At 43.4% G+C, this 25,791-nt stretch overlaps 2 protein-coding genes across 6 annotated transcripts; one reads left to right on the top strand and one right to left on the bottom strand.

Moving 5' to 3' along the window:
- The first annotated feature begins 1,382 nt into the window (after positions 1-1,382).
- On the top strand, positions 1,383-3,609 carry LOC115316430 (zinc finger protein 713-like). Its single transcript, XM_029975809.3, has 2 exons — positions 1,383-1,906; positions 2,419-3,609. Exons 1-2 carry the CDS (start codon positions 1,783-1,785, stop codon positions 2,949-2,951), a joined length of 657 nt encoding a protein of 218 aa, XP_029831669.1. The 5' UTR covers positions 1,383-1,782; the 3' UTR covers positions 2,952-3,609.
- Positions 3,610-13,869: 10,260 nt separating this feature from the next.
- Positions 13,870-25,674, bottom strand: LOC115316423 (zinc finger protein 713). Of its 5 annotated transcripts, none has more exons than XR_006078244.1 (3): positions 25,148-25,234; positions 18,021-20,283; positions 14,926-17,240 (listed from the first exon to the last, which is right to left on the bottom strand). XR_006078244.1 is itself a non-coding variant. In XM_040210244.2 (2 exons), the coding sequence occupies exons 1-2, from the start codon at positions 25,251-25,253 to the stop codon at positions 14,384-14,386; spliced, it is 633 nt and encodes a 210-aa protein (XP_040066178.2). In that variant the 5' UTR covers positions 25,254-25,674; the 3' UTR covers positions 13,870-14,383. The 5 variants fall into 5 exon arrangements, 1 of the variants encoding a protein (XP_040066178.2); XR_005715414.3 differs by lacking the exon at positions 25,148-25,234 and adding an exon at positions 22,523-22,627; XR_006078245.1 differs by lacking the exon at positions 25,148-25,234 and having other exon boundaries at positions 18,021-18,067; positions 18,573-22,089.
- Positions 25,675-25,791: the final 117 nt, after the last annotated feature.

Raw genomic sequence — 25,791 nt, 5'->3', positions numbered from 1 at the left:
ATACATTATAAGAAAATCGAGAAAGAAGTTAAAAGATGGCAGCCTAGCCTCACATCAAGTAGCACTGCCTTAAAATTTACCGTAGGAGTCCAGGAGACATATTTATGTGAAGAAACATTAAAAATAATTTAAGTACAATAACAAAAAGAAAATAAAAAGCTTGGAACAGATTTGGTTTTTGAGAAACCTCGGCCAGTAAAAATCAGAAACAATTCCTCATTGCATGAGGAAACGAGAATAGAAAATAGACAAGTCATGATTAAATCTTTTTGATAGCTTCAAAAACACCATGACACATCTCTCACAAATAAAATAAACAGTGATTTGAAAATATTTTTAAAATGTAATCAATATTTTTTAATGTTCATTAATATTTTATTTTAATTGTACCTCAAAGGAAAAATGAATGGATTTTAGCTTTTTGTGACATGTTATAGGTGGTATTCACTGAGCCTGCAGGTTCGATTTTGCCAGGGAGCGCCACCGTCGATCCGCCATCTTCGAGGTCGCGGTTTGACTGGCTTGGGTACGCTACGCGGTCGTCCGCTGCTAGTGTGTGCTAATTTCATATCGTTGAAGCTTCGTTGAACAGAAGAGAGAAGAAAAGTTGATCTCGGGGGCGGGCCGTTTTCCTTGTTGCTGCCGAGTACCGTGTGTAAAGACTGAACCGCATGTAAGCAATTTGGCGAGCGACGGGACGAGACGAGCGACAGCGACGAAGACCCGCTTCGCTGTCGCTTGTCTTCCCGCTCGCCAAATCGCTTACATGCGGTTTTTAAATCGCTTGGGCTAATGAAAAATGCGTCGCATTTTTCATAAGCTGCGCACTCTGTGAGCCGCACGGTATGTTTCTGCACAGGAACGAACACTGAAGGCACGACGTACACGACACAGCGGCGATGGAGCAACACGGTTACACGGCCGTAGTACAAAAAATCCGCTAGAGAAAAACAATAAAGAAACTAGCAAAACAAAACAAAGAAATCACACCGTGCTACAAAAGCACCAAAGTAAAAAAATTAGTTCTTGCAAGAGCTACCGCCGTCGGCACGGCGGGCGACACGGAGCGCTTCATGGAGCCGAGGGAGCAACGCGGCCGCGGTAAACGAGTCCGATAGCGACAAAAACGAACTAAAGCACACAGAAAATACTCTCACGGCGCTTCAAAAGCACCAAAGTATAAAAATAACCCCTAGTTTCGGTCGAAAAGGCCCTTTAAAGTTGTAAAATACTGCTAAACCACGCTCAAAAGGTCCGGCCAGATGGCATTCGCGCTAGCAAGAGACCTCGAAGATGGCGACCGTGGTGGGCGATGCCAGCGAACCTAGCGAGTGACGTCAAGTGAATGTCACCTATTGAAAGGTAAATAACAGAATGAGTTTTCATGGTCTGTCGGGCATTTCCCAGTTGTGAAATTCTGATATGTGGTTGCTAAAACCTTCCATTTATATTGAATGTGCATTATTTGACCACACCGGGTTTTTTTTGTTTTTTTTATTGTTTTGCATGAAATCATGTTTTGGTGAAGACAAGCGAGATTTTATTGTGATAGGGTTGCTCATGGAACACCGCTCTTTATGACCGTAGTTCCAACTGCTTTGAAATGTATTTTTAGTACAACCTCTTGCAATCGTGTATTTTCAAAATTCTGGCAAAAAAGCTCCGACTAGCGACAGCAAAATCGCCAAGAAACACAAAAGCCCTTCGCAAGCGAGCAACAGCATCACACAGGCGCGAGCTGACGACACGCGAGGTGGAAAGAGAGCAGGCGAGGAGGAAAGCATGCAAGGAGGCTCACACATTGCCCCAGACAGCAGGAATGCGTGGCGCAGTCGCACAGTTGCCCAGGCAACTGAACCCAAGACCTGTGGGAGCTCATGCTCGGATCACGTCCTCAATGGAGCCAGTGAGCGTGACCGCAGCGCCTTCCGGATTTCGACCTTTTGTGCACCTTCCGATGGCGCTACAGAAACGTCCTCATCGGCATTTGAGAGGGAAGAAAATGGCATTTCGAACGCACCCGAGATTGCCAAAGCTCGGCCGCTTTGTGTGCAATATAAAATTCTTCAGCATTATTACGTCTCCTGTCACGTTTCCGGCGGTTTTCCAAGCACAATTATTAATTTGTTGCTAATTTTGCATCAATTAGGAACCCAGTAAAGAAATTTTACTGGCGCCATTTGCACCAAAATTTCTTGTTCCGCTTTACGACTTCCTTTTCCCATCCCGAATGTTTAAAAAAAATGTTTTTTTCCTTCGCATTTGTCCTACGAACAATTGCCGGCACGCTTGCTTGTGTGTGCTACTTTCTGCTAAAGGCAGTGCAGATTGACCAGGCTTGCCTAATGCTTGCTGGTTGGCCTTGGACTTTCTTTGTCATTGACTCTCCTTGTCTTGTTTCTCGGGTGCCGGCCGAAGGAGCCTTCCGGGACGATGGGGACAGCGAGAGCGACTCCTCTTCCCCAAGAAGCGAACTGGTTGAGTCACAACCCACGACGCGGATACGGTATGAGGGCATGTATTGCTGCAAGTTCTGCCCTTACTCCAGTCATAATCTATGTCATGTAAACCAGCACGAAAGGACGCACACAGGAGAGAAGCCTTTCTGCTGCTCTGTCTGCAAGAAAGCGTTTGCTGAAATTGGTAACTTACGGATTCACATGAGGACCCACACAGGGGAGAAACCATTCAGTTGCGAGGTTTGCCAGAAGGCGTTCGCCAGAAGTCATGTCCTGGCGACTCATAAAAGAGTACATACGGGTGAAAGACCATACAAGTGTGGCACGTGTGAGAGAGTATTTTCGAAAAGAGATCACTTGTTATGTCATGAGAAAACCCACAGTGGGGAGCGACGTTACAAGTGTGAAGCCTGTGAGAAAGCATTTAAATGCATAGACTATTTAAGTAGGCATAGAAAGAAGTGCACAAGTGAGGAATCTGCGACATCTTAAGGTCATTTGAATGGAAGAGATTTCATGTTTTATTGTGTGCTTCACTGACCGTATGTTGTTTGTTCACCTGAAGTTGAGAATCGGAGACATATTCATTAGTTTTAAACGTTTTGAGTTGCAGTCTGGCAACAGCCACAGTTCTGCTACGTAGAATTTTATATTGTTTTGAATGGCCTTATTATATTTACCTTCTGGATAAATTTTTGTTGTAGGACGTGTGGAGTTACTTTTCACTTCACTTTGAGTGGATGAGGAAACTGAGTAGGTGTCCCTCTGAGCTAAGAGATTTTAAGATGCTCAAGTAGGATGCGATCAATTTCCAACTTTATCTGTGAAAAGTGGAATCTATCTGTTTATCTCTTGTCTTGTTCACAGTGATGTATCACTCTCGTGCAGTTGTCTAGCTCTCATACTTTTACTACTGTATATTGCTTCTTGCATGAAAATGCTGCCAAATGTAGATGCTGCAATTAAAGTGTCCAAGAAAAAAGAATTCAGTATTTGTTCTATAAGAGCCGATTGAAGTATAACCCCACTACAGCCCCTTTTAATTACGATTTCCTTTAATCTAGAGCCTGAAGTAAACGGCAAACTTGATTGTTCTGTACAGGGTTCGGCCATGTCAGTACCGGTCCTGCTCGTTTTACAGAAGACTTTTTTTTTGTGTGTGTTTTTGTTGTTTTTTTGGTTATGACATGCCTTTGGTGTTTGTGTCAGTCTGCCATGTTTAGGGTGTTAAAGGGATACTGAACCGAAATTTCGAGCTCGCAAAACAAGGCTGGACAGATAGGGGGGACACTGCAAAACCCAAAAACATCACTCGTACAGCGATATCTCTAGCGGATTGCTGTATTTTTGGAAAAGAAGTGCGCAATTGAACACGGCCGACGAGAGAACGCGCGTCACGATTCTTATTCTCTCTTCTCCAATTGCTAGCTACGTCCTGTCGAGCTGGTGAACCGAAGCGAGGAGTAGAGAAGCGAGGCTGCTCCCCCTCATTCTCAAATTTTTCTGGAGGACAATTTCGTCAAAGACCTCGCTTGATCGTGCCGTTCTTTTCCAAAAGTATGGCCATCCGTTTGAGACATTGATGTACGAGTGATGTTTGGGAGTTCGTCACATCCCGTTCAATGCTTCTGCGGCCTTATTTTGCAAGATCCGAATTTCGGTTCAGTATTCCTTTAAGAAGCAGTCAAATTCTTATATCGCACTAGCGACAGTATCTTTACAATTTAGTCTCTTCTCAGCCCCCTTCAGGGGGTGCCCACATCTTAGGTGCTCGGTGAGTGGCGCCACCACAGACCCTGAGCCATGTGGGTTCACCCACCCATGCCTTGTTGTGCGTGGCGTAACCTGTGTCCGAGGAAGAGGCGATCCTGGTGGTTAAGCTGAGCCCGGGGCACGTTTGGACCCTTCGGGGCCCTCCGGGTGAGGCAATATACCACTTCGGCCCCTGCTTCTCGTAGACGGGTGTCCTGGCTTGTCCCGACGAGGATGATTCATTCAGTCACCTCTTCTACCCTCTTTTTTCTTCTTTCACTTCTTCATCCACCTCTTTCTGTTTTCTTCTAAGCACTCTTCCTTTTCACTTTCTTGGGCAGCAAGGGTTAACCTTGGGTGGAAACAGGTCCTGCCCCTGCAACCACACTCGGGTATCGTGCCCGGGCAGCACTGGCGTGTAGAGTATTTGTGTCGCCCAAGCCTTCCTTGGACCATGGTGGGCAGTGCACCCGGGCACTGAATCTTCTTCCCATTTATTATGGGTTCTAAACAAAGAAATCTCCTTGATCAGCCTCTGTAAAGGGGCCACACTGGAGCACTATTCTCTGAAAAAACAACTTGCACATCTTCAAAGTTCCTCAAGCAGAGGTGTAGTGTTTCTATTTTCCCAAGGTCGGGGCAAACCTAGAATGCGGTTTGAGAGGGGGGTGACAGTTGCCTCAGAAGTGTGTGAGCATGCCGAAAGTACATCGAGAATGATGCACAGAAGAAATCGGTCCTTCACTGAGCAAGATCTAAAGATTTTATTTCCGCAAGGTGGGTGCATTCTTTATGAAGTAAGGCACATAAATGATATACGAATTCAAATATTATGTTTGTAACATTGAATAAAGAAACAAGATGTAGCAAAAATCTCTAGTGCTTGCCAAATTACAGTTCTCACATCTAATGATATGCTGCAGCTTGTGATTTCATTACATTTGCCTTAGCGCTTTCAGTCACAATAATATGACAGTCAATATATTTATAGACTGTCATGAAAAATATAAATTGTGTTCCCCTTTTATGTGTGTGTTGTCAATATAGTAATTATTTTCTTTTCCTGTTTTCTTTGATATATATATATACTATATAAATATATATATAAATAAAAATGCTCATAAATAGTTGACAAAAAAAAGAAATGAAGCAAAAATGATTAAAACTTTTTGTTTACAGTTTACATGCATAAAAAAATTGAAGAACAAATTGCAGTTTACCGTAGAGGGTAAAATTGTCGCTACTTCACAATGCCTTTTACACGCGCATTGAACAAAGTACAAAATGAGCACAAACATTACAGTTCTTTGTGATACCGCTTTATACATATAGATGAAAACAAATTACGCAAAGGCAAATCTGCAGCGTATTAGAAACGAATGATAAATGAATGCACGATACAGAGAATAGGGTTCATGAATGAACAAACCTTCGGAAAATATCTTTGAGAAGGTGCAATAACTGTTTGCTTAATGAAATCGTTTGCTACAATGTCTAGGTCTGTTAGGTGAGCAACATCCTTGTAGCAATGGAGCAAGGCAGTATGGTTTAGTCTAGCTGTCCCATCGTATAGCGTAGTCAAGTCTTTACTCTCTCGAGGCGTGAGAAAGACCTTTCTGATGTGGAGGAAGTTACAAGAATTGTCGGTGCAGTTTGGAGAAGCTTAACAACCCCTGTAAGAAGAATTCTCGGGGGTTTACTATCCTTTTCCGAAAGAAGGTCTCTTGCGTCTTAAAATGTAACAACCCAGGCGAAAATCAGTCCGCTTCTAGCTGGATTATGGAACTGGAAATGAGGCAGTCCAGCTGGACCCAGCTGGACCCAGTCGGATTCCAGCTCCATAATCCAACTGGAAGTGGACTGATTTTTGCCTGGGAAGGCTCGTGATACGTTGCTTTGATATGTCCATTAACGTGCCTCTGTGAAGTTGGAGGCAGCCCACATCAAGATCCCATTTATAGATTTCACACAGATAGGTGCTGTCGATTTCTCCTCTTAAAGACCGACGACCAGTTCGCGCTTTCCACTTTTCGCCCGCTTCCTCCTCTCCCTCCTACCCTTTCCACCCACGCCCGCCCCTCTTGGTCCCTTCTTTCCATCCTTCGCTTCCCTCGCCCGAAGGCGTGGAGAGGAGGGTCTTCTGCCTTGCAGAATCTCGAGCCTGGTCGTCGGCCTTTAAAAACTTTTCGCAATGCGTCGTGTGGTCCCACATTTCTGGCAGAAACCGCGTTCGCAGGGACGCATGCACCGTGTCAACAACTAAATAGAACCATTGCTTGTAGAAATCTTCCGGGGAATTAAAGTTATGTTGCTTGGGATTCTTCATCATAACGACGTGGTGCTTGCTGTTGTGTCTTCAGAATGCTAGGATCGTAACCTTAATTTTCCCGCTTTACTGGAAACATCGCTCCAAAAACAAGAGTAGTCATCACGGAGTTGACCAGTACTTTCTTTAACCACCTTCACTTTGAGCTCTGCATTACTTATGCTCCTCTTCTGGAGAGTGGTATTTACACTTTCCAATCTATCATATAAAAGAAGACCGTGCATCGCCTAGCAACTAGTCTGGTGGAGTGGCTGGGGTTGTGCAGAGTGGTGCTTTAGTTTCTCTCACAACCTCACTAGAAGTAGTGGCAGTTTGTATTCTTTACTGCCTTATTACACTTGTTTCAGTTTACCTGCCACCAAATATTCCACTTTGATTACATGACCTGCATAGACTGATGACACAGCTTCCGCAGCCTTTTTTAATCTTGGGAGATTTTAACGGCAACCACCCCATGTGGTGTAGTGCTCGCCGAGGTCCCCATGGTGGTGTCATTGAACGATTTTTATTGTCATCCGGCCTTTGCCTTTTAAATGGACAAGAACATACATATTTTAGTGCATCTGATAATACTTTTGCTTCCATCGATTTGTCTCTTTCATCCGCAACTTTACTTTTCTGTTTTTCTTGGAAGGTTCTAGATAATACTTTTGGGAGTGACCCTTTTCCTGCTACTCTAGAAAGTACTGTAGCGCTTTCTTCTCTTCCAACACTTATTCCCAGGTCGAAATTGGACAAAGCTGACTGGGCTCTTTTTGCATTGGAAGCAGTGCTTGAGCCAACTGAACTTTTAGCTATGACCCCTGAAAATGCCCCTCTGCACGTTACTGACCGTATCATAAATGCTGCATCTCTATCCATTTTACAAACATCTGCACCGCACCTAAGGCGATGATGGTAAGAGGACACACGATTTCACAACTCGCCACACCGAGTTTCGCATTTTCGCCACTGCCTCACCGAGCAGCGCACCAGTCACCAGCGAGCCAGGGCGGTCTGTGTGGCGCAGCGCCACACTCCCTGCCGGCGCTGCAGCTGCTTCTGCTTCTCTCGGCACCGAGAATGCTTCCGCATCGATTACTCATAAAAAGTGCTTAGTTGTCTTCCAAATTTTCCTTTTAAAGTGCAGCTCTTAGTCGCCCGTTTCCAGCTTGAGCGGCGTCGCCGTTGGTGTAACCACAGAGTGCATTATGGGAAATGTCCCATAATGCAGCGCGCGGGACTCATGACGTCACATGTGATGCCACGAGGGTCCTGCGCGGTGCGTTATGGGACATTTCCTATGATGCAACGTGTGGGGAGGAGGAGGAGGGAGGAGGACAAGGGGGAGGGGAGGAGGAGTAGCAGGGAGGATGAGGAGGAGGGTATACCATCCCCTCAGTACCCTTCCCTTGTCGTACTCAAGAGCTGCACTCTAACTCAACGTTACAGGGTGTTGTAAACGTCTTTTTTGCCTACGTAAATGGGTACTCAGTTTAAATGCGTTCCCACAGGCTTTACCAGCAGCGTAGACTTTCCATTTTCCCGAGGGGGGGCAGGCTGAGAAGTTCTCCGGGGGGGGGAAGGGAGGGGTAGCATTTCCGCGCAATTTTTTTTACACCGGCAATTATCAGTAGTTTTCTTTAGGGGGTACATTTTACAGTGTCTGTATATCGCCATGTGTCCGTCGCTGCGTGTCAATGTCAATCACTGTGCAAGCGTAGCCGTGTGTTCATCGCCGATACCATGGCGCATGCGCCGGCGAGCACAAATCTGAAAAACAAAATGCTTGTGCCAGCTACAAAGTTGTGGGGGTAGAGCCCAGGCCCCTGTGCTTCTGAAGCAGTAATCCAGTCGGCCACGAGTCTTCTTTTTAATACATGGAGATAAAGCCTGCGGCTGCAGAATATCAGGTCAAATGCTCATTAACAAGGCAAGTAAGGATCATGGCCCGGGGGGGCACAAGCCCCGATGCACCCCCGCAGCCTACGCCTATGGGCTTTACACTTGTAAGGCAGCTCCCCACCGTAAGATATCTTGTATGACACAACAAGTTGGGTCTCTGTGCCAATTCTTTCCCACACGTGCCACACTAATACGGTTTCTCGTCCAACTAAATGAATGACACATAGCTAATTTATTCTTGTGCAATGAGATTGTTGGTGAAAAAAATGAAGCTGTTTGGTGAGGGCTTGGAGTCGCAGCTACGACGTATGGAAAGCGAGTAGTACTCCATTTATTAGGGAGTTTTAGGGAACCGTTTTTGCGCTTCCAATACGGTACGATGGGCCCTCTGGTGCAAACTGCGCATGCGCTGCCCCACAAGACTCGCATATGCGCAGTCCGTGCAAGAGGGCCCATTGTACTGGGCGGCCCTTCGCTCTCTATTTTCTAGAGACCGAAGGAAGGGTATGTCTCTGTCAAGATAAAGTGCAAATCAATGAACAAAAAGTAAGGGCGCAAACGAGCTGGTGTACATTGCACATGGTTGAAAAAAACCCGAGACTGCGGGTAAACGACACAACACTAAAGTCTCTAACAAAGCTGAAATTTTTATTTTCCGAAATCTGGTTATATAGGCACTTTTTTTTTTGTATAGAAGTGCCTATATAACCAGATTTCGGAAAATAAAAATTTCAGCTGTGTTAAAGACTTTTTAGTGTTCTGTCATTCTGTCGTTTACCCGCAGTCTCGGGGTTTTTTCAACCATGTGCAAATCAAACACATTTGTTTCGGAATCAACTATTATTTTCAGACAGCTCAGGGACTCGGCTCTGTACGAGCTTTAGCATATCAAATGTCGGCACCACTTTGACACAGTTTTATTTAGTCTGAAACAGCAGTGCGCTATTGTCTTTTTTGTAGGCAATTAAATAACACTAATTACTTTTTTTGTTTTTTTTCTTCCGTTATTAGGACTTTCTAGTTCCACGTTTAATTAAAATAAATACTTTTAAAAGAAACTTCTCATTTCAGAAACTTAAGTTTATTAGGCATCAAATCAAAGCAGCCTTCGAGGATCCGAGGTCTTGAAATGCAAAGATGAAGTATAAACATGTCTCCGGATCCAGCAATATTTCTTTAAAAACTGAGTGAAATCTTTAAATTTATTAAAAAAAAATCTGCTAGGTTCATTCAGTTCTTAGAGAATAATGTGCCATTCCAATTGTTAGAGCCCTGCACGAATAACAGTTTGATCATCCGATCTGCATCCCTCCGTATCTGCATCCCAACCGCGTCTGCAATGTTCAAATAATTCCATCTGATCCGCATCCGCAGACTGTATCCGTATCCGAACCGTATCCTTAAAATTCGGAACCACATCCGACCCTCGACCCGCGCATTAATTTTACATCGTGAAATCTAGCATGAATAAAAATTAAAAAGAGCATCTGGATGGTATCCTATAAGCCGTCTTGTTACCTTTTTGCAAAGAACTCTTCGTGTCAGTATATGGTAAAAGCCATTTTATCGTATTCTGTTTTATCGTATTTATAAAATAAGCAATCATCTTTCCGCATCACTGGAAAGATGATCGCAGTTATGAAATCGTCTTGGAAGTCCATGACACTGACACTCTGTCCAAAGGATGCGCTCAAAAAGGAGATTTCTTTTTTTTTTTTTTTTTCTTTTTGCATTGTCAAATCCACTTCAAGCAGATGCATATTTTATAAACATGAAAATTAACAAAGAACAGACTAATAACATTGTGTCATTTTATTTAGGTCAAACACTAAAGAAAGTGTCGAGAAAGGGCGCTCACTCACCACAGCAAAGTACTCGTGTATACTATGTGGTAATGCGAGAATACACCACTGCAAGAATATCACAATATTCAATACTGGCAGCACCTCTTATCAGTTTCAGACTTAAAAGGCACATTAAAAGGAACCATTTACTTAAAAACAACTCGGTGCCAACTGTTGAGAAAAATAAAACGTGCACACACTCAACGTTTCACATGTCGAGGTGGTTGTGTGGAAGAAAGAGAATATCGTCAACATGAATGGATAAACGGAATTGCCACTCCTAAATTAATACCCGCTAATGAGAAGCCTGTCTCTGTTGGTGAACTTAATGCCTGGGGTGACGTGCATATAGTAGTACACTGATGGCAATCTGCACAAAAACAACAGCATTTTGTCCAAATTTCGAATGGCAAGTTCCACACAGGTTGACTGATTAGTCTGCTGCACACTGAGGCAACAGAATATTGCCAAACTTCAAAGCTGAAGTGGACACAAAGAAACATTCACTTTAAACAAGTGACCAAGACAATTTTCTCAATCTGCATTCAAAAAAGAATTCAACGCGGCCACAAAACCATCTTACTGGCTTGATCAAGTTACCTGCAGAGGTTGACCTCAAGCATTCAAAGATTAAGTCTTTTGCTATAGTGACTTGCCCGTCCGAAGTCACAGTGGAAGGCCAATCATAAAACTTCATTCTTAGTCATTCCACTAAGTACTTTGTTAAAAGTCCTGACATGAAAGTCATTGCCTTCTTTGCTTTTTTTTCCTGTTTTGTACTGCAACTTGTCAGCAAACATTTCAGAACAGGCAGTTTGATTCCCTCAAACACTCGGCTAGCTGTCCCGTCGTGTTTGAAAGCACCAGATAGGGCAGCATGATTACTGTGACAAGATGCATTCTTTTTCTTTATAATTGCCCACTGCAGCAGACAAAAAGTGAACCATTGTAAAAGGTTAAAAAAAAAAGAAAAAGATTTTACTAAGTTAGAATGAAAAATTTGTTAGCACAAAATATGATGTTTCTTAAGCTTCGTCGCAGTGGTTGCAAAAATATTCCAGAAACCAGACTCACCATGAAACGAACTACACCGACTTTACATAACAAATATAACAATTTAATCAGACGTTTCATCTCCCGTACATGAGACATCATCAGTGATACCAAGTTGGCAAGAACGCCAACTTAGCATAGCTGATATCTCCCGCGTATGGCAAACAAAATGTCTCAACTTCAAGTGTTATAGTAGTTGTAACGTAAAGTCGGTGTAGTTTGTTTCATTACCATGATATATATATATGCAAAATGACCTTGTCGATATACTGTGTATAGTACCTATAAACCCAGCTCGGGCTACTACGGGCCGTTCGTCGAAAGACAATTCGTAACAGGGCAATTCGTAGCAGGGCAGTTGGTCGCGTAGGGCAATTCGTCATAGGGCTATTCGTCGCTAGGGCATCTAGTCGAAAACTGGGTTTTATTTTTCTAGTTTATTTTAGAGCGCAGCTCTTAGGCGCCCGTTCCCGGCTTGAGTGGCGTCACCGTCGGCGTCGGCGTAACCGCGAGTAACCCTCGTTACCCTCGTGAGGGTTACAAGGGTTACTCTCACGAGGGTAACCCTCGTAACCCTCACGAGGGTTAGTTACCCTCAAAAGGGTTACCCTCACGAGGGTCACGAGAGTTACCCTCACGAGGGTTACTAGGGTTACCCTCACGAGAGTCACGACGGTTACCCAGGTGACGTGACCCCCCTCCCAAGGTCACGTGACCCCCCTCCCAAGGTCACGTGACCCCCCTCCCAAGGTCACGTGACCCCCCTCCCAAGGTCACGTGACCCCCCCCCAGGTCACGCGACCCCCGTTGACGTCATCACCACTGATGACGTCATCAGTGACGTCACGGATGACGTCACTGGCATCCGCATCGTCATCATCACTGATGATGTCATTAGTGACGTCACCGGCATCCGCATCGTCATCATCACTGATGACGTCACCAGTGACGTCATCAGCATTGTCACGTGACCCCCCAAGGTCACGTGACCCCCCCGCCACCCGAGGTCACTTGACCCACCCCCCCAGTGCCCTTCCCTCCTCCTCCTCAAGAGCTGCACTCTAATTCTGCGTTACAGGGAGTTGTAAACGGCTTTCATTTTTTTTAGGACAGTTTAGAGGAATTCGTGAAAGGGAAAGGGGGAGGGGATGGAACATGTATGTATAAAATATGAAGTTCAGAAGCCTTTAAAAAAAAGTTCGAACACCGCCTTGCTGTCCGTGCTGTTTTGGAGTTTCGGAAAGGTCCGAGGCTGTTCTTCTAAACATGCATGCTGTGTTGTATCCTGTTTGGATAGTTCACGATCCTTTGTCCGTTTTCTATACTCTATTCACCCTTAAGCTGACAGTGCACGGGAGGCTGTGTGTTCGCCGGGCCAACAGTTTGAGTAGTTCAGCAAGCGTGCAACCTTTTTGTTACTTCTTTGTTACTTAAATTTCGCTGATCCTTCTTTTTTTTTTTGGAAAGTCCAGAACAAACATTTAAGACTTCCAAGATAAAGTTTATAAAACCTCTTTGTAATCCACATCCTTTTAGTTCCAAGGGCACGTTAGTACACCACTGGTCTAAGCGTTTATTTTGGCAGTCGCTATGAAAGTCATCAGGACTGAAAGAGGCGGGGAGATGCTGGTTTGTGAAGGATTTTCATATGCTGTTAACCGGGGGACTGAGCGAAGCATCTACTGGGTATGTTGAAGAAGAGAGACCTGCAAAATAAAGATCATGACTGACGTCTCTAAGTTTCACGTTAAAGTCACAAATAACCTCAGTCATGCTGTGGTCATTTGTGACAGTTATTTTAAAGTCACAAATAACCACAGACAACAGGGACATCCTTGAGGCTTGCGCCAAAAGCAGAACATTGTAAACGGAGATGTATATGCAGAGTTTCCGATGCAAATAAAACTCGTTTCGTGAAGTGACACCTTTGTGGTTCTCCTATCAAGATTACTGAAACATATTTAGAACTCGGTTGTGGCGTATACCCACAAAAGTAGACAGCGTCTACTGCGAAAGTAGAGCATTTAAGCCAAATCTTAAAAATTATGCTACAAATAAAAATACCAAATGAGGGAGAACCTTCGTTGGTAAATGATAATTTTGAAGCAATATACTCGATAAACTGGGAAAATTAAACATATAAGAAGCGTTTAATAGGGTGACGAATCGTCATCTGGACAAATTGCCCTATGACGAATTGCCCTATGCGACGAATTGCCCTGCTACGAGTTGCCCTGCTACGAATTGTCTTTCGACGAATAGTCCTAATGCCGTCTGAGGCGAGTAGCAAACTCAATAGTATGCTATTCAAAGTGATGTTAAAACACTCCGACAACTTGCACGTCTGTCGTAACAAATAGTAGTGTAGCAAGGCCTAGGCTGTTTCAGTGTTGCGGAAATGGTCCAGTTGTGACATCACCAAGCATACTCCCAATGTCAGCTGGCAAAGATGATTCAAGTGCCAAAACGGTGGAAACTAAAGCTTGGTATTATTTATTGCTCTTTGCTTGTAGAATGCTCATAAGCAGTAGTGAGGCAGTAAGACAGTGCATTGTAGGAAAAAGTAGTTTATTTGTGATCCACTGAATCCACAAAGAACAGAGTACAGTAGCTGATATATTTCATTGTACAACCTCAGGAACAAAAATTAACCTGGAGCAAAGTGGAAAAACTAGATAAAATGCATGGAAATCCAGAGAACTTGGGAAAAATCACTTTTCAAAATGTTGTCACAAAAATCTAGACATATATTCAAGGTGCGTTAATAAACCCCAATGCTCCTCATCCACTCAATATGCACAGTTAAAGGTAGCTCTACAAGTCCTAAAACAAAAATTTATCCAGAAGTTAAAAACTGCTATAATAAAGCCATTCAAAACAAAACCACCAAAATGCTATGGAGCAGAACTATGGCTTTTGCTTAACTGCAACTCATAATGTTTAGAACTGTGAATATGCCTCTGTTTCTCAACTTCAGGTGAACAAACAAATAGGCAGTGAAGCACACAATAAAATATAAAAACTTACACACAAACGACCTCAAGATATTTCATGGTGCGGAGCCCTCACTCGTGCATATTTTTCCGGTGGGTACTTAAATGGATCTTTCGTTTAAACATGTACCCACAGGTTTCACACTTGTAAAGCCCCAACCCTCTGTGGGTTCTCTCATGACGTAACAAGTTATCTCTTTTCGAAAATTCTTTCTCACATGTGCCGCACTTGTATGGTCTTTCGCCCGTATGTACTCTTTTGTGAGTCGCCAGGACATGACTTCTGGCGAACGCCTTGTGGCAAACATCGCAACTGAATGGTTTCTCCCCCGTGTGGGTCCTCATGTGAAGCCGTAAGTTACGGATGTCAGCAAACGCTCTCTCGCAGACAGAGCAGCGGAAAGGCTTCTCTCCTGTGTGCGTCCTTTCGTGCTGGTTTACATGACATACATTATGACTGGAGTAAGGGCAGAACTTGCAGCAATACATGCCCTCATATCGTATCCGCGTTGTGGGTTGTGACTCAACCAGTTCATTTCTTGGGGAAGAGGAGTTGCTCTCGCTGTCCCCATCATCCCGGAAAGCTCCTTCGGCCGGCGCTGTTCGGGAGACCAGAGAAACAAGACAAAGAAAGTCAAAGACAATGAAAGAGTAATGCCAAGGCACAAACTTTAGCAGTGGTGGAACTGAAACAATGAATTTTGAAGCAGACAAATTTCAGCTTTCATGTCAGAAAATTTTATGCTATTTCTTCTAAAGTTAGCCTATGAAAAAAAAAAACTGCAGTTGTAGTGTTGGGAGCCAGGTAACCTACCAGTTACCTGGCTACTACAGATATTTATTTATTTATTGAAAAATTATACGAGGTAAATCTCCCAGATGTCTGAATAACCTATTAGGAGTACCGACGGCGTCTTCGGTTTGATGTAGAAAAAATGTTTTTGGCTACTTTGTAGGGTTTGTATTACAGTGAGGAAATTACGCTGAGGAAAAACGGACACTTTTGCATTGAATGTGTCCCACGCTGCCTTCGCTCGTATTCAACCTGCTACTGTTCATAGAGCAGCTAAGTGGAGCACATGGCTACTCTTACCGATCACAATGAGTAGCACAACCTATTTATTGCAATCGATGGGAACACCGTTCGCACAAGAACCGACAACTCTTCATTAAGCATGTGCAAATAATGGATATTGGGTTTGAAGCAAATTCAAAGTGAATAGGGGTTCTGGCCGAATATATTTTAATCGAATATTGAATAGTTGCTGCTCCTTTCACTACTGCTACACCATGCTTAAAGAGAAAATCAGCTGAACTTGCAAAGCTTCTCCCCAAACCTCCAACTGCCCACTTATGAGCTCTGTTAAATTTAATCTAGCTATATTTACAGACTCTGGCCTCAGACAGTGGAATACCTACATTGGCAAGGCAGGTGAATGACATATTTGACATAAAATTAAACCTATAAGAGAGCCATACCTAATTGAAGGGATTTTTTCCATTGCTGAATTAAAAGAAAACAAGCACAAATATTGAACACAGGTTGTTAAAACATTGCTGTCTAACATATACCCTGGCATGATAGCCACAGTTAAATTTTGAAGATTTTACTGCAATCTAAGAATCAACAAAGACAATGTTTTCTTTTTTCATTACACCAGGCGCATGCATGCATTATACCTCTCTGAAGGTGTGTTTTTCACCTAAGTGTCCGGCTGCGCTGCGGCGAAGTGAGTCCCGAGATTGCGGTGTCAGCTCCGCGAGTATTGCTTCTCCGCAGTGCAATGGTGCTTGAGGAGAAGCGCACTCAAGGGGGTTAACCCGACATGATCAACACTTCGAAAAATATCAATATTGTTTATAATTTGAATATTTGCACAGCCCTACACTTAGCACATAGTGCTTGGGCATCCGAAAAAAAAAAAAAAAAAAACAACAAAAAAACTGTACTTTCTTAATTTTCAGTGGCATCGCCAAGAATGCTACATGCCAAATACTTTCAGTTTCCTTTTTGAGAACAGCTCCCTTTGGTGCAGACATGGCGCAAATTGTGCACAAATACAGCCTTTGGAGCAGCATGTAGCAGGTCATTCATTATGGCGCAGTTTGGCGCAAATGTCGCACCAGATCCTCCACTGCACTGCCTTCAGCAGAAGGCAGCACACACAAAACAAACCTATCGACACCCTTTTTGTTTAAGAACAAAGGGAACAAACTCGGCAAGGTACAATTAAAGCATTAAGAAGGGCTCTTATTACATTCATGTGATATCACATATTAAGATAATGAAAAATTGACAGGCATAGCCCAGTCACGCAGAAAACTTTTATGTATACTTTATCTTTAATTGAAGCGCAGCTCACCTCACATCCTAATAGATGTAAGCAATAATAAACCAATCTATTTTCCGGGCTTCAAAATTGCTATGACATAATAAGGCTGCAGTGAATGCTATAGTACTGTGGACGTACCATGTAGTGATGTCTGTCCGTTGTATAATAATGTTCTACAAAATGTCACTGCAGAGTGAATGTCACTGTAAATCTATGAAAAATCACACACTACTTGAGTATGCAAGCAATGCTTCCAGTGTCAGAATGCAATTTGCAAAATAATTGCTGACACCTTGTAGTCTCAAACACCCAACAAGAGCATGTGTTGCAAGACAAGCACATCACACTGGTTTTGTCTGCACAAATGGAGTGGGGGGTGAATTGTGATCACATAGGTCGACTGCTCGTGCTCATCTAAATAACTGGGATCCATTTGATGCAATAGGAGACACTCATTTTGATGATGCTGGACTGGTATAAGCAAGGACACTGCACAAAGAACGCATGCTCCAGAAACTTGGGTTGGCCAGTGGGAAGAAGCATCTCTGCAAACCATATGCCACATGCCACATCCTGCGATGGTCGCCAGTGTCGACCTGCAAGGTTGAGAGGAGAATAAATTGCAAATATACCGTCGCTCGTGTCCGGCGAGCATTTGAGCGCTTTTTAACACACCACACGTGGCAGAATGACATGGATACAAAAGGCATATAGTAGCAAAAGAATCGGTAACAGGAGTGCTCAGAAAACAACAGTCCCAAGTAAAACCAACAGGACCAGTATTCATATGGCCGGACTCTATACCGGACATTCAAGCAAGTTTTTTTACTTCATGCTCTTGATTTGAGGGAATTGTAATTCTTATACAAGTTGGGATGCGGTTATACTTTAATTGCCTCTCATGGTACATGCACTGAATTCTTTTTAACTTATATGTCCTACTTTTTTCATGGGCACTTTGCATTTTTTATTTGACTGCATTTTCTAGCAAGAAGCAATGTACAGTAGAAAAAGTATTAGAGTTCATCAACTGCACAAAAACGATATACCAATGTAAAAAAAGAAAAATGAATGAACACACAAGTTTCACTTTTTACAAAAAAAAAGTGGAAAATTGATTGCCCCATATTCTAGAATCCCCTAAATCACGTGAAAACTACTCAGTTTATGTAACACTTTCTGGTAAAACATTTCTGCAAATATCTAAAAAAACTTACTAAGAGGGGACGTTACAGAAAAATATCTCTGGAATCAAAACTTTTCTCGATATTCCCAAGCAAGTCTTCAAAAAACGGCGAAGCAATCTCCTCTTGCATGTATCACACATGACACTGCACTTACATCTAGGGCTGTAATAGTTACAAAGTAGTGCTCACCTTCACGCAGTGCACAGGGAGAATGCAAGGAACTTTGAGGTCAGCACCTGCAAAAAGGCCCATTGCAACAGATTTGTGCTTACAAATAAAATAATGACACATCTTTAGAGTCCTTTTTGTCACATTTGAGAAAAGCATGGAGAATGAAGTGCAAAAGCACTTCACTTGCTATGATAGCACTTCACTCGCTAAGATTTTTTTAAGTGCCAACTTTTATATTATTAACATGGAGCTTTGCAAGAAACACCATAGCCATGTTTACTTTTCACACACACAAAGAACATGTATGAGATGCAAACATCTATCCAAGAAATACTGCTCACAGACTCAAAGTTCATCAGGAGCTAAACAACGTATGGAGAAGCTTGAATTCAGCACAAATGGTGTCTCCAGGCACTACTGGACGGGTGTCCCTCAAGGTGGCACCTTGTCCAATGCAAACATAGATCTGCTCACATGATCGCTTTTCCGTGGGTGTAACATTGGTACCACCACTCTCCCTTATGATTTCTTCTGAAATTCAACTAGTAGGTTGCATGCCCAAATGCTCACCCAGGAGTGCCGCACTCTAATATATTCTTTTCCCCAAGTGCGTCCCTTTGTGTCTGGTGCTGCTAATTCTGTCGCAGGCGGAGTAAAGAAAAAAAACGGCATTGGTGCTGGTTTTCCCGCCGCTGGGGAGACTTCCACTAGCCCTTCTCTTCATTGCCGGCGGTGCCTGAGACGGGTCCTGCTGGGAACATGTGGCATGTCAAATTGAATTTGCAGACACTGATGAGCCAACATGTTCTAATATGTGCCATGTACTATATTGCACTAAGTGAAACCGATTTAGAACAATCGAGAATAGCAATGTAATTAGTTTTAAAAATTATGACTGGCATAAAATGGCAATTTTTTAAAGATAACCTAAGACGCGGTTGAACGATACTGAAGGCTCATCACCGAGCAGGAAGGCACAGTCGAATCTCGTTGATTCAAACTCGAGGTGGAAAGAAAATTTGTTTGAATAAAGCAAAGTTTGAATTACCTGGAGTTTCCTCCCATAGAGACGCATAGACGGGACCTGCATGTTAGTTTGAATTATCCGCAAGTTTGAATTAAGAGAGTTTGACTTAATGAGAGTCGACTGTACAATGAAATGGAAGATGTTCCCTAATAAGCTCTGGAAAGCACGATCACCATAGATCGTGATAAAAGCCACTGTGCCGCAATATTTGCAAGATAGTCAAAAGTTGCCTAGAATGGTCATAGAGCACAAAGAAGGTATTGGTGTGTCCAGCAAGAACGACCAATTGTCGGGAGGCAAAGGAGAACTTCAGGACGACGGTCTCTATGAAAGGAGCTCTCCAAAATGTCCAAAATAAGGTTGATAACATTAAGTTTAACATTAAGTTTATTTTCTTTTTCGACATGTCATTCCAGCTGCCACGAGTTAAAAATTGATTTTTTGAAGGGTGGCTTGGAATTCTGGTGAAACAGGCCAAAGGAGACCTTTAGAATCTTTCACAGACGCGGCCAGCTTATCTGCTTCATTTCCTCCAATGTCCGCATGGCCCGGCACCCAGCAAAATTTGATACTTTGTTTGAGCTGGAGAGACTGATTTAGTTCTACACATAGAAGATGTGCTAGGAGATTCTTTGTAGCCATCACACTGGCTTGAATCACTTGATAATGGTCAACTACGTCAAGGGCTGTTCACACAAGGCAGGGCTTGTGCTGTACACAGCCTTTGCTGGACGAAAAGCAAGGTTGTTCCTTGCCTTCCAAACCGCTTTGAGTCATTTACTGCCGGGCAAAAGCCACCCCCTCTACTGGCATCATTAGACAAAGCCTCGGTGCATGCACATGAGGGAGGTAATGACATAGCTACCACATGATCTGCTGGTTTAAGGCCTAACTCAAGGATTCTACTTAATGTCGGTCCCAAATTTCTCAAAAGCAAAACGGGAGAGGAGATAACAGCGAGGAGGCAAGGAGATAAGCTGTGTTGTTTCCACGGTTGATGTCCTCATTGAAAATGAATGAGTGCACTCATGCCCTTTGAAATGTATTTGCTGTGCATAGCACATGATGTTCCCTGCATGGACGGTCCCTTAGCTGTGTAGCCAGGGGAGGCCCAGGGAGGGCCCGGCAGTGCAATCTTGTCACGTTTAGGCGACGTTCAATTACTTGCAAACGATGCACAGGGCTGGTGATAGCACCTTCACCGAAGCAGCGATGACTTGCAAGGTTTGGAAAAATGCGAGGCAATCGATGCTCCTGCAAATCAAGTATACAATCATTTTCAAGGCAGTAGCATGTCACACGACATGGTCAGATTGAGAAAATACAACACACTTTTTCGGTCCCAATAAATAAATCACGAATTGCAGGAACCCCTGTGGGAATGTGACACTATTATTGGTGACAGAATACAGTTTGAGAACAGTGTTATTTGAATAAAATATAAAGCCAAAGGTAATATTTCTTCTTGAGCCAACATACATCAAAGCCTAACGATCATCAAACGTCAATTCATTAACATTTTTTGTTCTGCTTTATTATGCTCTCAAACTTTTGCAACTATTCCCACTGCTGGCATCAACTTTTTGGTTTCTTTTACTTTCAGGTTTTCGCGGTGCATAGTTTATTTGTGTGCCAAAAAACAGAGTTTATTTTTCTCAATCACTCTATAATTCCCAGTTCAGGAAAATTTTAGCAATAAATACAAATAACATTAACAATAATCAACATACCAGAAAATCCCAAAAGGGATTTTCCCTTCTGGGATTTGTGGCTTGATGTTCAATTTGTTTGTTTTTAAACACCAAAAAATAGTTTATTCGTAGTAATCGTAGTGTTCGGATCAATGATGTCCTTGGTGTAAATCCCGCTAGGTACCTATAGAGGGATATAAGCAAATATTGCCGACTGGGAAGTGTGGTCATCTTTGCTTCATTGCCCCTCGCTGCGATAACAAGTTTGACAAAGACAAATGATCTAAAAATAGCATTTTTTCAACTTTTCTCGATTGCAGATAGAAAGTTAGCTTACTCCTTATTTTTACCTAATTTTCTCTCGAGTTTAGGTGAGCTATCTCGAGACTTCACGGTAGGTTGGTCACACCGATTAAAGGGGCCATGAAAACAAAATGTATCTGCCAGACATCAATTTATCTATATTGAATAAACCACAAAGAAGATGATTTCTAGGTACTTCGGTAAAATATTGTGCCAACATTTCATAAGCATGGGCAGCATGAGCAACGGAACGTCACCTTGGCTATGTAAGAAGGTTTAACAGATATTCAACTTTATTTAGACTTAAAATATTAAATTGTGAGGTATAAAAACATTGAGGTATTTATCGGCATTCTTGCATTAGTTCTATGCTACTGCAAAAAGTGATTGCGACTGTTTCGGCCTCAAACACATCCAGGTTCCCTGTTGTTTGGCAACCATCAAACCATGCTGCACCTCCCACCACAGATCGCATTCGTTGAGGAATGTGGCTGTGGGACCAGATCGTGGATTAGAATTATAATAAAACATGAATTAAAGCAATAAAGAAACACTATCCCAAGAGGATTTTAACCCAGACCTCCGAAAAATCGGTAAGGAAGAGGGATGCAAGCGCCCGACCTCTCGACGATCAGCACAAACTTTTTGGGCCCTTCATTTTTATGGGCGTAGTACTAGGACATTGTAGTTTTCCCACGACTGGCTATGAAATGACCATATCCCTCAGGCCCCAAAAAGCAAGACTCGAGAACATTAAAGTTAGGTAACAAATCACACCATTTTTTATTAATTTGTACATGCTGTGTACATTTTTTTTTCTTGCTGTTTGCATACTGTTTGGCTTGTGCATGTAATATGTTTGGTTGGAATATTTTTTTTAAATATTAATGTATTTACTTGTGTATATCCATAGTACTGTAGACCAGTGTTGCCAGATGGTCCCACAAAAACCGCCAAATAACTGAGAGGTATAGCCCAATATAGCCAAAGCCATAAAAAATATAGCCCAAAATAGCCAAGACTAAAAACAATGATTTTTGAGCCTTATATTGACTATTTCTTACACTCACACATACACGTTACAATTTCTGTTTTAACCCTCAGATGCACCACCTTTTGTGTACATTGTTACTTGTGAATTTTTCAAGAAAAGCTTTGAAATGATGAAAATCCGTACAAAACTGGCCCTTCCTTCGTAGGTTTTCAGAAGTACAAAACACACAAAGACAGCTTTATTGTGAAGCCCGGGAGATATGATCATACAGTAAAAGAACGAAATAACGAGAACAGTCAGAACACTGGATGTTTCAAACCGGAACCCCAATATCTCAGGTCCTCACCAATATCCCACTTGTCTCTTTTTCTTTGTGAAGAATATTAGTGTCACCCATTCATGTTCCTGCTATTTCTGATTGTGCTGTCCTTTCTCGGGGTGGGCAGCGACTGGAAGGTAGTCAATGGTTTAGCGGTGAAACTGCGGATTTCTCAATTTTACAAACCTGGGTGCCTAAGGATTCTCACAATGGGCACCAAAGCAGCATTTGGAGAGTTCAGTCGACGTCCGGGCGGGGCCATATGCGTCCGGGTTGGAGGCGCTACCGGGCCTGTGGTAATTGTGCAATCTGTTTGGTTTGCTCGACCGCGCTGCAGGGAGACCGCTTGAACTCTGCAAGCATTGCTTCACTGCGCATTGTGAAAACACCGAAGTTTGTAGAAGTTTGAAGCCTTTCTCCTTCCTCTCTTTCCTCTCGACTAGCCAAAAGAGAAACATTTTTATTCGAAACTGATTAAAAGTTTGAAAATTAACAAGCCGAATCTGAAAGTTCGGCGTCGAACCTGAGGTCGACAAAAGTTCGCCGTATTCTTAGAAATAGTCCAAAATAGCCACACAGCCAACCACAATATTTTGATGCCAACTAGAAAAAATGTAGCCCAATTTGGCTATATATAGCCCAATCTGGCAACACTGCTGTAGACATGTTATCCGCAAGTTAACCTTCAGCGTTAGCATTTCTTTCAAGCATATCTTGTTCACTGATCAGAAAAAGCCTAGAATCCATTTGACACATTGTTTCACTTGACCGCTTCTTTTATCTATTTGGGACAGCCAAAGCAAAACAAAACACCGTCCCACAAGCACGCTGGCGGGACAGCGGGACCATGGCCGGAAAAGCGGGGCCTGTCCCGCCTTACTCAGAACGCCTGGTCACTCAAGGCTTTATGATAGCGAGTTTTCCATTAAATTTCCTTTACAAGAATCTTCCTCGGCAGCAACTTGACACATCGCTCCTTAAGTACACAACGATCAAGTGAATGAATGTGGGTTATACAATAAACGAAAAGCACTCCAAGTACAAATATAGCTAAGAATTTTGGAAAGACATTTCACAACCCTTTTAAGAAACACCTAGATCCAAAGGTTGTAGACCCAGAAAGTCTCAATAGATATGAGAAGAACGTCCATACCGTATTTACTCAAATAATGTACATACTCGCATAATGAACGCACCCCCACAACAGTTACCAATATTTTTACTTTTTTTTTTTTCCCTTGCGTAATGAATGCACCTTCAAATTTCGGCTCCGTCAGTCTTGAGCTGCGTCCAATTTAGCTAGCCACAAAGCCAATTTTCTTTTGCCGCCAAGCGGTCAGGCCAAGTCATGCCCAGCCAAGCCATTCTCGTAATGGCTGCAAGTGCGCCCGCCCCTGCCCCCCCCGCTTCCCCCCAAAACGGAATTCAGGGGGGCTATGTTGCACGTTTTGGACTCTTGGGAGACTAGGGAGAAGAAAGTGACGTGGGTGTGAATGAAGGTATCTTAGCAGCACCACGCAACGCGTCATCAGCGACTCCACCAATCAACATCCAAAGAGCGTTGTTAATGTCGCTTCCTTCTCCCTAGTCTCCTGGGAGTCCAAAACGTGCAACATAGCCCCCCTGGATCCACCCCTGCCCAGTCATTGGGTCTTCGTTTATAACAGGGGTGCACAACATACGGCCCGCAGGCCGCATGCGGCCCGGCTCAGCACAGAAATTCGCTTACTATGCAATTCTATCCATTAAGCGCCCGCTCCGCTTGGCAAGCAGCAGTGAAACCCTCTGACCTACTTCTCTGTCTTCGGCGAAGTAACTATGATTTCTCAATTCAAATTTTTCCCCCTTCCCTAATCCCGCTGAGAACGATAAAACAGCATGTGCAGCTGTCCCTGTCCATGGTGTGGATCTGTCTCAACATGTCTGTACACGGAACGCGAAAACTTGTTGCTCTCTCTCGAGAGATCCCTCTTTTACTACAGATGCTATCAACCCTCTTCCTTTTTGTTGGAATAGTTAGGGGTCGCATCATCGGATTGGAGGACTGTGATCCGACGATGAAATTGGAGCTTATCGACCTCCAGTGTTCACCGGTGCTGAAGACTATTCATCTCGAATTTCAGCTGCATGAGTTTTACAAAAGCCTGGACAAGAACAAGTACGGAAGCCTGGTTGACCACGCCTAGAAATCGTCGTCACATTTCGGGAGCATGTATGTCTGTAAGCAAACCTTTTCACTGATGACTCTGAACAAGAACCGCCCTCGATCTTCCATGACAGAGATGACATTGCGAGATGTGCTGAAGACGGCGACGAGCGAGATGACACAGAATATCGGAAGCCTGACCGCAGCCAAGATGTGCAGCACGTCGCACTAGGCGCGGCCCGCACAGTTTTCGATGAACAAATTTTGGCCCGCATAAATTTTTAGAAGTTGTGCACCCCTGGTTTATAATATTCAACCATCACTAGTCCGTTTGTGGCCTAATTTTGTGTTCACAAGTTTTTCTTCCAGCATTCATAAATACCAACATGATGGTCGAGGGCTATGCGGACCGCAAGTTCGTCTGCTTTCTTGCACGGGGGTTGCAATGATATGTCAGAACGCCGAGCTCTTTTTGGCCGATTAAAAAAAATAGTGAGTAGACCTCAAGGCATCAAGCATTGAGGTTCTACCCACTATCATTTCTAAGGCATCTAGCATTGAGGGTCTACCCACTATCATTTCAATCAAAGCCAATCAGAACTCGGCGTTGTTCTGACGTCACCGCACCTCCTGAGAAGCAGACGACTCGCTCTCTACCTACTTACCGGCACGATCTCGGCCTATTTTTCTGCCGCCTTTTGCCGTCGGCGTTGCCCTGAGCCGCGGTGTTGGCTTGGCACCCTTTCTCCGTCGGGCTTTTGCCTTCTTCATTAGGAGGGCCCCTTCGAAGTACCTCACCACTTAGTAACCGGAGGGTTTAGAATGAGCAGTTTACCGCCAGTACCCACTTACACCTCAGTCCGAAATTAGATAGACAAAGCGTCGAAATTACAGACGACGCAGTGGTGAACGCAGCACGTCTTCACTGCGCTCCGGCAGTGTGAGTGTACTCCTCGGGGAAGGTGCTACGAAGAAAAACGCACGGCACAAGCTGCCCGTTTGATTGTTGTGTGCAAAGTCCTCTGATCTGCTTGGAGCAGAGAACAATGTGGATCTGTGGATCCGCAGCAACAATTTGTCCTAAATTGACGGACTGCCTGCCCCCTTCCCTCATTCCTTCAAGTTCATGGTCGTGCACGGTTGGCACGGTCGTGCATGGCATGGTCGTGCACACATCCACATAAAAAGACAACAGCGCGCCAAGAAAAAAATTGCAAACAGGATTGGATTGTCTCCTTGTGGATCCAACCTTTTCTTTCCTGACGAACGTACAAAATGTTGAAACTATTTTTTTCTAACAAAAGCTTTA

The sequence above is a fragment of the Ixodes scapularis genome, unplaced genomic scaffold (genome assembly GCF_016920785.2).
Source record: "Ixodes scapularis isolate PalLabHiFi unplaced genomic scaffold, ASM1692078v2 PGA_scaffold4__175_contigs__length_147842914, whole genome shotgun sequence".
In the NCBI taxonomy this organism is placed as follows: Eukaryota; Metazoa; Arthropoda; class Arachnida; order Ixodida; family Ixodidae; genus Ixodes; species Ixodes scapularis.
Note: the sequence above shows the minus strand (reverse complement) of the source record. Positions and strands in the feature narration are given on the sequence as shown.